Source organism: Tamandua tetradactyla, chromosome 22 (genome assembly GCF_023851605.1).
Source record: "Tamandua tetradactyla isolate mTamTet1 chromosome 22, mTamTet1.pri, whole genome shotgun sequence".
In the NCBI taxonomy this organism is placed as follows: domain Eukaryota; kingdom Metazoa; phylum Chordata; class Mammalia; order Pilosa; family Myrmecophagidae; genus Tamandua; species Tamandua tetradactyla.
The window spans coordinates 18,250,160-18,262,996 of NC_135348.1; the positions used below are offsets into that span (position 1 = coordinate 18,250,160).

At 35.3% G+C, this 12,837-nt stretch overlaps 1 protein-coding gene across 5 annotated transcripts in view; it reads left to right on the plus strand.

Annotated features, from left to right (window-relative positions):
- The window catches only part of IQCM (IQ motif containing M), a 473,232-nt gene that overhangs the window by 148,103 nt on the left and 312,292 nt on the right, over positions 1-12,837 (plus strand). For all 5 annotated transcript variants that reach the window (XM_077139855.1, XM_077139853.1, XM_077139852.1 and 2 more), the window contains 2 exons: positions 2,845-2,935; positions 8,199-8,281. In XM_077139855.1, coding sequence (XP_076995970.1) covers positions 2,845-2,935; positions 8,199-8,281 — 174 coding nt within the window. The remainder of the gene's footprint in view (positions 1-2,844; positions 2,936-8,198; positions 8,282-12,837) is intronic.

A 12,837-nucleotide genomic window follows, 5' to 3' on the forward strand; every position in this document is an offset into this window, starting at 1 on the left:
GGCTGAGTAACAAACACGCACCTGATTCTTGCTGTGGTTTATCATTTAACAAAGATTATTTTTCCCCTCACCTCATAGTGTAACACAGAGTCTACCTTGTAGTTCTGCCATTTGTGTTCCCGTGGGCATTGTGGAAGAAAAAGAGTGGGCTGAAAGATGGTTTAAGATGGCTTAAATCTCATCTGCCCTGTACTAGTGGAGAATCTAATCACATGGCTTCAATCTGTAAGGGACTCTGGGAAATATAGGGGAGCACATGCGTATGTAATGAGTCCTAATGGTTTCTGCCGTGGTATACATTTTCTCATATTTTCCCTATGCATTTGCAAATAATTAAACCAATATATGCACATTTATGCATGTGTGTATATATGTATATTTTTATAAATGTGCGATCATAATTAATGAACATTTATTTTCATAGCATTATTTTCCACAGGATATTATCCTTTCTTAATCAGTACCTTCACTTGTGAACTTCATCACATCCTTACCAGATATGCAGAGACCCTGTTCCCACCCTTATATACTGTTTCCAGTGTGTTCAGATATAAGCATCTGCAATTTCCTGATCTATATTGGTTTCTTCCTCATCTGATTTCACACATACAACAGTCTCCCGATTTTGAAAACCAAACCCAAAAGAAAAGTTTCACTAGATCCTGATGCTTTAAGCATCCATCATCGTTCTTTCACTGCACCCTTATTTCCATCACCACCATTGTAGATCTCCTGCCTGCCCCTTCCTTTTCCTCCTTCACTTGTCTGCAGGATTTCTCACTGTTGCGGGATGCTCCCCGTTGAGGGTAGCAGTGAGGTTTTATTAATCATTATAGCCCACATCCTCACTCTCCAGGAGCCAACCCAGCAATTTTTATTAAGTAGATATTTGTTAAATAAATAAACAAAAATGCATGCTGAAAATCTTAGTGACTAAAACCTCTGGGGACCACCCACCTGGGTGTGGGCATTGGCTCTACCTAATATCAGTCTAGGGTAGCGTACCTATTACAGTATAGAACCCAGGAAAAGTTCATCACTATCTCTCTGCTTTAATTATCTCATCTGTAAAAAAGAGACTATAGTGCCTGCTTTATACGGTGATTATGAGAAAAAATATGGTAATGTATATATAGCATCAGCACACTGTAAATATTTTTAAATGTTGCTATTTTAAGACTCAGACTTACAAGTTCTTTCTCATGAACTACAGTTTTTCATTTTAATATGATACTTCTTAAAATACCATGTATCTTTACATAAAATTTGTCTTTTCAGCTCTACCATCATCCTCTGATGGGAGCAAGGCAGAAATTACCCCCTTTCACTGATGAGGCACCTGAGGCCCTAAGAGCTCCTGCAGGGTTGTGGGGAAGGGAGATGAAGGAGGGAGGGCTCGGGCAGTAGAGTCTAGCAATGGAGAATGTGGGTTTAGAATAAAGGAGATATGGGTCCAACTCCTGACTCTGCACCTGATAAGTTGTAAGATCTTAAATGCTTCTCCTCTTTGTAAAGGGAAGAATCACAGTACCTCACCAAAAGACTGTTCTGAGGCTGAAGTGAGGTACTTCATAGTACCTGATAGATTATCAATATTCAGTACTCCTGGTAGATTATAAATATTCAATAAATATTAGCATTTGGTTTTCCATTTCTCCACAATCTTTATATTCTGTTTTATGAATTAAGAGGCTAAATTATTAGTAATCAATGAAAGGGAGTGGTAAAGGGTATAGAAAAAAATAGGGGGAACAAAGGTTAAAATATATTGGGTAGATGGAAATACTAGTGGTCAATGAGAGGGAGGGGTAAGGGGTATGGTATATATGAGTTTTTTCCTTTTCCTTTTTGTTTCTTTTTCTGGAGTGATGCAAATGTTTTAAGAAATGATCATGGTGATGCATATACAACTATGTGATGGTATTGTGAGCCAGATTGTACACCAAGTATGGAATGTTCATATGTTGAGAATGTTCGTGTTTGTATGTTTTGTTTTGTGAATAAAAATTTTAAAAAAGCTAAATTATGTAATGCAGTATATTGCTTTCTTCTATTCATTAGCATTGAGACTTCCACCATTTTGTAAGTGGAATTGTCTAAAGCAGAAGGTCTTTTCTCATGTATTATGTGTATCCCTTAATACACCTGATCTACTAGTTCAAAGGAGTTCAATAGATACCAGATTTAAACCTGATTTAGTATTTTTGTTATAATGTTTCAAGCTCTATATGAGTCCTATTGACTGTGAAAAATTAATAGGAAATAATGTTCTAAAAAATATTTGTGTAAATTTCTGTTTAGACTCCACAAACTAGGTTTGTTTTGTTTTGTTTTTAAGTAGGACCTTTGCTTTTTCTGGACTTCATTCTTCATCGAATGAATGAGATTTCTGGAGAAATCAGTGTTCCTCTTTGCATTAATTAATGATCACTAAATTATTTTACAATAGCAGGCCCATCTATAAAAGCTAAGTTTTATGATGATGATGATGATAATGATAATGCTGATCTGAATAAAAGAGGCTGTTTTTTCCATGGGTATGTGCTCTGCTGTTGTTGACATTTCTCCAGGAGCTATCTCTTTTCCTGATATATGCAGTTCATTTACTCTATATTTTCCAGATCTAAATTTTAGTAAGTGCACCACATCTAAGTAGCCTGGGGTGAAAAAACACTCAAATGTGTTTTTAGAGTATCTCTGTGTTAGTAATTTTTTTGAAAAATATTGTGCATCCTTTTATTAAATCCATGATTTGCAATTTAATTCGAAAATATGCACTTAGAACTTGAAACCTAATAAGAGTACACAATTAAAGCTTTTTGTTTCATTGTGTTTTAATTCCAGGACAAGTTAAACTGAGTAGAATAATGACTGATATCGAATTGGTGAGTAAAAGAATGGAGAAAGAAAAGCAACAGAACCAAGGGAAGTCCAGGTAATGTGTACTTAGCTAATCTATAGAAAATATACACTTCAGTTCTACTTGGCCAATTATTCCCTGGCCAACTGTTGTGGTTCCTCAAGTCCGTCTATTAATACCCCATGCATGAGGCTAACTTATCCTTCTGTTTGAGTCCCTCAAAGAATACCAATTATCAAAATTTTAGTTTTCAGTTCAATTAACTTTTGAACTGGCGGGTGTTTGAGTAGTTAAGCAAGCCATCTGGGTTTTACAGTGCAGAAGCTCAGACCTCATTTGTGGCTTTCTTGAGAAAAATGCCATATTTTATGATAATATTACATAAGTTTGGAATTTTAATAATTCATCTGTAGCAATTATGGAGCAGAGTAAGTTCTAAGTTTCCTTTTTAAATCTAATAATTTAAAGTTACTCTTTCACAGGATGTGAGGCTGGCTCTACAAAGCCTAGTCTGAAGGCAGAAATTTTCAATGCTGATTCTGCTTTCCAAAGTTGTCTGGATATGGATCAGCTGCTTTTCTGAATTATTCTGCTAAAGAGCATCACAATCTACAGGTGTATTTTAAAATTTTGGATAAAATTGTTGACCCTAAAGCTGCAGATGCAACCTTGAATGGTCCTTTAGCACACATTTTTGTAGAAACATTTATACTTGTAGATTACGAAGTATAACTTTTCATATATTCATATATGAAAGTTGTTTCATATAAAACAACTTTTGGCTTATTTTATATTAATTCGTGGTGAGAAGTTATAAATAATAGAGATTTGGAAAAACATTGCATGGCTTTGAAGATGTCATGGATCTTACAACATTTATGCTATGAACTGTGCTTTTTTAACACCAGAAGATCCATGCTTAGAAGTAACATTTTCTTGGCTTAAGTGTATTTGGAAGAATGTAGCATATGTGCAGCTTCAGTACTGGAGGTTTGGTTTTGTCCATTGTGCTGGTTTGAAAGGATGTGTGTCCCCTAGAAAAGCCATGTTTTAATCAAAATCCCATTTCATAAAGGCACAATAATTCCTATTCAATATTGTGTGTTTGAAACTATAACCAGATCATCTCCCTGAAGATGTGATTTAATCAAGAGTGGTTGTTAAACTGGATTAGGTGACGACATGTCTCCACCCGTTTGGGTGGGTCTTGATAAGTTTCTGGAGTCCTATAAAAGAGGAAACATTTTAGAGAATGAAAGAGATTCAGAGACAGCCAGAGAAGAATGACATAGCCATGAGAAGCAGAGAGCACACTAGCCAGCGACCTTTGGAGATGAAGAAGGAAAACACCTCCCGGGGAGTTTCATGAAACAGGAAGCCAGGAGAAGAAGCTAGCAGATGATGCTGTGTTCACCATGTGCCTTTCCAGATGAGAGAGAAACTCTGTGTTCGCCATGTGCCCTTCCACTTGAGAGAGAAACCCTGAACTTCATCGGCCTTCTTGAACCAAGGTGTCTTTCCCTGGATAACTTCGCTTGGACATTTCTATAAACTTGTTTTAATTGGACAGTTTGTCAGCCTTAGAATTGTAAACTAGCAACTTATTGCTAGCAACTTTATAAAAGCCATTCCATTTCTGGTGTGTTGCATTCCAGCAGCTAGCAAACTAGAACATCCATGGTAAAGGATGATTTTAATTTCACAGAGAAAGAAATTATTGTGCTGAAAATTTGCCAGTTTTGAAAATTTATCTTTACCCGATTTAACCCAAGAGCCAGAGTGGTTCCAACAGAGTGGTGGCTGTTAAAATAGAAGGTAATACAGAAATTTAACCACATAGTTTAGATTTCAAGTACACTTTTAATAACTAGAAAAATTAACTGAACTCATTTTAAAAAGGGACCATTTTCAATGTATTTACATGAGGCCAGTAAGGAAGAATAATAATGACTTAGGGACAAGTGGATCATATCCTAATAATAACTCTGATCAGATCTTATATCTTTCAGTATAATGTCTTTCTCAAGAGAGTTAAATATTTCCCAAAGAATTGCTTCTCCTGCAACTGGTGGAAGATAAAAGTCTCTTGACACTCTAACTTCCCATTTTTAATGAAAACATGTCCTGCTTAATGAGGAAGATCAACACCCTTTGAAATTAAGAGCAAGTGCAGTGTACTTCCATTGACAGCCTGGGGCACATAAAGCCTGAACTTCAATCCACCTGGGCTGCCTTGTCTTTATTTATAGCGGGCTAATTGCAGTGACTCCTTTTCTACCTTAGCAGTTAGCTTCGTTTCATTAATGTAAGAAGTGTGATGGGAATGCAGAGGGAAAGACAAATCTATGTTTTGGGACCTAGTGACATGGGGTTTTAGAAAACCTCTGCTTAACTAGACAAGTAATATGTTACTAGACTGAGATTTTTATTGTAAAATAGTTCACCACATAAGTGAAGACAAGGAAATTTAGCAACGAGGATACAAGCAACAGAAAGAAAAATAGGATCAGTCAGGAAATTAGGTAGGGGTTCAATAACAGTGAGGAATAGGCTCTAGGACTAATTAGCATCAATTACCTAATTCTTTGTGAGATTTCCCATAGGCTTCTCTGTCAAACATATAGACCTTTTGAGAGAAGTTGTGTAATAAATTGCCATTTTCCCTGGAAATGAGTTGGAAAATACTAATTCTTGAGTTGATGCATAATATTTTTAGCTAGACCACAAAAATATTGGTCCTTAGAAAATAAATTTCCTTGGACAAAACGTGAAGAAATAGTATAGAATCCTACAAATTTATGATTTCTTCCTTTCCCCCCAATTTTTCTATTTTTAACTTGCAAAGGGAAAAAGTTTTGAATACTTCTGCATTTCTGTATTTAAGGTTAAAGAAGTGAAGTTCTTCAATATACAGAGTTTGAGTTCTAAATTCAAATATTGTCATATATTAAAATATTCTTTTTATTGCAATAATGGTAAAATGTGGGTACATTCTAAATGTTAATTTTTCATAAACAAAATTCATTCTTTATTCTCTTATTTATTGTGCTGATTTCTTTGTTGATAATATTTGACACCTTTGTAATATGATAACTGTGTTTCCATAAAAGAATTCTGTAATTCAGGCAAATTAGCTAGGACGTCCTCTCTTAATTTTCGACCAGTCAGGGTTTCCTATATGTTTCATGACAACTTGTATTTATGTTATTCTGATCAATTTAATAGCAAAATGAATTGTTATTAAATTTATTTAAATTTAAAAGTGCATTATAAATAATGGTAGCATCCCTTGTGGCATTTCACATTTGTGCTGAAACAATTCTGCCATTTCACCTTAATGTTTGCAGAATATTTTGCTTAAGTAAATGAAGTGTAGTCTATTTCTATTCAAATCTCTTATAATAGGGGATTATTAATAACATGGAATTAATAGTTTTCACTTTGAAATTAAATAGTATTTAACCGTTGTTTCTGTTTGCTAAAGCTGCCAGTGTGCAATATACCAGAAGTGGACTGGCTTTTATCAATGGGGATTTATTAGTTTACAAATCTGCAGTTCTAAGGCTGTGAAAATGTCCCAAATTGAGGCATCAGGAGGAGGATACCTTCTCTGAGGAAATGCTGCTGATATCTGGGGTTCCTCTGTCATGTAGAAGGGCGCATGGCTGGCATCTGCTGGTCCTTTACTTCCGGATTCTGTTGCTTTTAGCTTCTGATTCCAAATGGCTTTCTCTCTGTGCATCCTTGTGTCCTCTCTTGGCATCTCCAGTGTGTTTCTTTCTCTCTTCAAGCTCTCTCAGCATTTCTGTCTTTTATCCTCTCATAAGGGACTCCAGTAAAGGATTAAGACCCACCTTGAAGGGGCTGGGTCACGTCTCAATTGAAACAACCTAATCAAAAGGTCTCACCTGCAATAGGTCTGCACCCACAGGGATGGATTAAAAGAACATGGTCTTTTCTGGGGTGCGTAACACCTTCGAACTAGCACAACCATGGACCTGGTATTAGGAAGCAAAGCAAACTACTGTCTGATCAGTCTGCATTGGCTTCATTCTTGGTGGCATGCAAATGAATTTTAGAATTGCAGATGGAAATTTACAAAGCTGCCCCCATATTCAAGCCTCTCTTATTTTCCCTAGATGCTCTTTTAGGGCTATCTCAATCCTTTGCTAGCTCCATTTCTGTCAACACATGGGTGACAGTTGAACTAACAGATCCTGTAAGTTAGACATTCACTTACTATTTATTGAGGGCCTACTATGTGCTACATGCTAACCATCTGACCAGGACAGTCACAGGCCCTCTCCTCATAGACATGGTTTTTTTGATGGACATTCGGTAAAATATTTTAAAATCCTAAACATTTATAGAACATTTGATCCATCAATTCTACTTCTAGACATTTATATTGCAAAAGGGAAGTAATCAGAAGGGTACCCAGATATGAATGTTCAAAGATTTCATCCTTTCCTATTAATAACAAAAAAGTGCAAGCACCCTAAATATCCAGCAAAAGAAAATTTGCAAAACGAAACAAAACATCCATACGGTAATCCCATATGATGGAATGCTATGTAATGGGCCAAAAATAGCAGTGTATATCTTTGTGCATTTACCAAGAAAGATGTTTACAAACTATTTTTAATTATAAAAATTTTGTTAAAAAAGTCACAAGTATTTATTACATATAAACATAGCACAGATATGGACTATATTACACATGTTAGTTGTCACATGTGTAAAGTAGTAATAAGGAGCTTAGTTTCTGAAGTCCCATCAAAGGGCTTAGAATAGATGATCTATAGTAAATATTTAAGTGTTTGTAATTATTACTAAAAAATATCAGGATGGTGAATTTAGGCTGATTTTAATTTTCTTCCTTTTCTTATTTACACGTTGAAGTTTCTAGGCAGCCCCTGATTTTTTGATTCTGTTGACCTTGTTGAAGCTTTCTAAGTCATGATAGGAAAACCTGTTACTTAAAAGATTTTGCAAAACAGTGAAGAAATAGATAAGTCATTTGTCATTTTCTTGATTTTCTTTTAGATGGGGCTCAATCAGAAAGCAAATGTTCATACTTGTAATCTGTTCTCAGAGCCTGCCAGATTTGATATTATTTTTCTTTCTTTCAACAATAAATATTTATAGACGGCCAACTATGTGTACCTAATTCTCCAAGGCACAGAGAGTACTAACTAGAAGTGCAGTCTCTGTTGATGGGAGAGAAGTGGTTTGTTTCTGTGATTACTATCTAATCCTATATCATTAGTCTTGAAGGTTTGTGTTACAAATAGGCCTGTGCAGTCACTCAAAGATATAACTTTATGTTTTGGGATAGAATGTTGAATGCCTTCCCCATCCATCTTGGCTTGTCCTTGCACCCTTGGATCTCCTCTTCCACAGAGCTTCTGAAGGAAAATGGTGAGTCTCACAGAACACACATTGTGACTTTCATTATTTTTCCCTTATTTAAATGTGAGAACAAAGAGCTAGTATTGAACAGAATTATGTCCTTTTTATTACATTTCAAATACTATGTCAAAAGATAAAGAGAGGGTGGGCCATGGTGGCTCAGCAGGCAGGAATGCTTGCCTGCGATGCCAGAGGACCCTGGTTCAATTCCCGGTGCCTGCCCATGAAAAAAAAAAAAAAGATAAAGAGAACTTGGAAATAACCACTGATAGCTACTTTTCAGCTCCTTTATTGAACTTGAGAATCAGATGTTTTTCATGTGTGTGAATACTGAAGGTTGTAGGATATGATAAAGATGACTTCCTGTAATTTTTAAGCTTTTCTGTAGTTGAGTTATTCTTACTTTAAATACATATAGTTCGTTAAAAGAAAATATATATGATTCTTTAAAGTTCCCTAAGTGTGATTGAAGAACATTCTGGAACTTGATGAGCTACTTGAAAACGTAGGGGGCTATTGATTCAAAGAATCTGTTTTGTGGTTTTCCTTCTCCTTAACTTGCTACTCATGTTCTTTAGCCCCAGGCTGTCATTAAGAGAAAACTCTTCTTATAGAGTGGGACTTGGATTGATTTTGGAAGAAATTTTTGTAAGTTGGCAGAATAAATCCCTCCTTGGGTTTTCAAGGAACTCTTGCATAAAATGTCCTTTACCCCACTACAGTTTTGCCAGTCTTTATTTATATGGCTTATTATAGAAGGATTTCAAGCATTGACTCAGGTACTTTTCCAACTTGAATTCTTTGAAGTACATTTTCATTATCCCAACCAGTATTTACCAAGAGTTAATATTTGTGAATATAATGTCAAAATTGTGAAGACCAAATAGGTCAACTTTAAAATTTTGAAGCTATTTTGGTTCATGGCTTAAATTCTTTAAAGACTTGATCAGGTGTAGGGTAATGAGATAATTGTGTGGGTCTTAATTGAGTCTAGAAGTGAATAAGAATATGAAGAGGTAAATATTAAGAAAATATTCCTCACCAGGTGTAGAGTTTGATGTGTGGGAGATAGTTTGAATAGGAAAAAATCTTGAAATCTGATAATCCTGAAAGCTGAGGTCTGCAGTCCTTAAGTACCTCACAATTAAATTTTAATTCTGTGACTTTTAGGGTGTTTGAGGATTATCTAAGAGTTGATAAATCCTCTATTGTCTAAATACCCTCCACCTCAGATGGATACGGCGTCATCTCGCAGAGTATCTTCTGGAGCTTGTTGAAGGACTCAGTAATTTTCATGCCTTCAGTGTGAATGTAAAAATTCATTCATGTCTTCTTGTTCCACATACATGAAGTTTGCTATAAAGGTGGAGTTTGCTGTAAAGGACGTGAACATTGTTTGCTTACTTAGTGATTAATGAAAGGCAGTAGATCTTTTGAAAATGTTTGCTGAGGGAGTTCCAGCTTCTAGCTATAGATTATTATGACATTGTAAGTGGAAGGCTGGCGGAATAGGCAGTCTCCTATATGATATGTTTTGAGATTTGATAGAGCTTCCACTGATGCAAAAATGATCTACTATAATATATGAAATATCTACTAACGGAACCGTAAATTCATGGATGCTATCATAGTGCCTGACAGAGTAGGCATTAATAAACATCTAAGTAAGTAAGTGAATGAATGAATATAATTAAAAGGAGAAGCCATCCAAACGGAATATACTTTGATATGTGCCTGTGTGTCTGTTTTTGCATAATAGGCTAAAACATGGTGATAGGTTTTAAAGAAAAAAAATTGGGGGAAGTAAAGTAGAATAATAACAATGAAAGAACAACTTAAAAAAGCATTGGATACAACTTTTTACTGTTCTTGTTTAAACTGTTTATATGTAGACTCTAAAGATACTACTGACGTAAGTAAATGTTATGCATTTCAGTTTCTATATTTAAAAATCAAATTGTTAGGCAGGATATTCGTTTTATGATATTATAGGTCTCTCAGTGCTCATATAACTTCATGAGAAATTGGAAGGTTGAACATGCTGAAAATGTGAAAATCACAATAAAAATGATTATTTCCAAATGCTATTGGGCAACCATTCTTTCTTCTTTGAAAGGAAATGTATCTTTAATCGAATAAAACAGGGATTTTATCACTTCTTTGTTGTATGTGAAGTTTTGTTTCATCTTGTTTTGTTTTCAGTGAAATTGCACTTTTATAATTGCCACAACATTTCTTCTATAAAGTCAGAAATGTCTGAAGGCCTGTAGCCAGCAACTTATTATTGTAAGCTATTAATAAAGTGTGAAAATATTTTTTTCTATCTAAAAAAACCTAGGTGTGGTTCTGTCTTTGTATCTGTGGTGAAAAATAATGAATATACTTTATGCTTAAATTGTTTTAGTTCATTTTCAATCTGTAGTCAAAAGCTTTTTCTCCCTGTCATTATTATAAAGCTATTTAGCTTAGTAAGCTGTAGCTTTAATGAATGTCTGAACAAGTCACTGAGGTTTATTTAATAACAGAATATAATAGTTAGAGAATATAGCTCTTGCAGTTTTCTCTTGGGTATATGGTAATTTACTGGACCCTTAGATGAAAATTATCTAATTCTTATTTAGAATAAATATGTAAGTAATTATTATTAAAGGAGAAAAGAAAGAGAATTAAAATAGTGATAATGACAAAATTTTTTACTTAAAAATGTGTGTTATATTGTTTGAAATCTTGTCTTTTAAAGGAATACAACATAGCATTTAAGGAGGAGGGCTCTGAAATTATTCTAATGAGGTTAGAATTCTGGCTTTGCCAATTTCTAGCTGGAAAACCTCATACAAATTATTTAATTGCTCAGTGACTCAGTTTCCTAATTTGTAAAATGGGGGATAATGACATTTTGAAGTTTTTTGATAGAAAAACTTGTAAAGTATATAACACAGTTCCTGGTGCTTAATAATATTGAATTATGAGTATTAGCTACAGTTTTGGCTTGCAAGCTGCTGGAATAAGATATACCAGAAATGGAACTTCTTCTAAAACAGGGAATTAAGCTGCAAGTTTACAGTTCTAATGCTGTGAAAATGTCCAAATTAAAACAAAGCTATAGAAATGTCCAATCTAAGGCATCCAGGGAAAGATACCTTGGTTCAAGAAGGCCAGTGATGTTCAGAGTTTCTCTCTCAGCTGAAAAGGCACATGGTGAACATGGCGATGTCTGCTAGATTTCTCTCCAGACTTCTTGTTTCATGAAGCTCCCCTGGGGGTATTTTTCCTCTTCATCTCCAAAGGTGTCTGGCTGTGTGAGCTCTCATGGTTCTTTTGGCTTTTTCCAAAATGGTTTCCTCTTAAAGGGCTCCAGTAAGTAACCCCACCTTGAATGGGTGAAGACACATCTCCATGGAACCAGTCCAATCAAACTTAGCACCTACAGTTGGGAAGGTCATATTTTCATGGAATAATCAGAAAGTTCCCACCCAGCAATATTGAATGAGGATTAAAGGACATGGCTTTCTGGAGTCCACAAGAGATTCAAATGGGCACAGCTACAATTCTCTAGATAAAAATAAATTGTAAAGCATAACAGATGGAAAAATCTGGTATTTGATGACCTACCTTGATTCTTAAAGGACTTATTACTAGAAGCACAAGACAGGCCTCATCAAAATACTGATACACTATCAGGGCACTGAACTCAGGAAGAACAGTGTGCTGGTTTTAAAGGATTTATGTACTCTAGAAAAGCCGTGTTTTAATCTTAATCAGTCTTGTGGGAGTAACCATGTCTTTTAATCCCTATTCAATAATGTAGAGTGAAAACTTGATTAGGTTATCTTCATGGAGTTGTGACTCACCCACTTGTGGGTATTAACATTTCATTAGAGGGAGATGGGACTCCACCCATTCCAGCTGGGTCTTGATTAGTTTACTGGAATTCTTTTAAAAAAGAAGCATTTTAGAGAAAGCTTCAGAACTGCGAGAGAGCAACAGAGCACAGTCATGAAAATGACAAGAGCCAAAACCCATGCAACCAGAGACCTTTGGAGTTGAAGGAATTCATGAAGCCCCTGGAAAGAGCTTCATGGAACAAGAAGCCTGGAAAGAAAGCTAGCAGGTGTTGCTATGTTTGCCATGTGCCTTTCCAGTTGAGAGAGAAATCTTGAATTTCATCAGCCTTTCTTAAGTGAGGGTAACCTCCTGTTGATGCCTTAATTTGGATATTTTTATAGACTTGCTTTAATTGGGACATTTCTCAGTCTTGGAATTGTAAACTAGCAACTTATTAACTTCCCTTTTTAAAAATGCCATTCTGTTACTGGAATGTTGTATTCCAGCATCTAGCAAACTAGAACAAGCACTTTGCTATTATTTTGTAAATACAACTACTTATGCCCCTTCATACATTCAACTATTTTCATCATTGTCATTGTTAGTACCCTGCTGTTTAACTCTTGACCTCCTATTTCAATATATTTGTAAATCATTCTTAAACTGATATTTCTCAAATACCCTTTCACTGTATAATTTCAGAGCTGCCTCCCTGTTTCTGAGATTCCAAGGGAATGGGC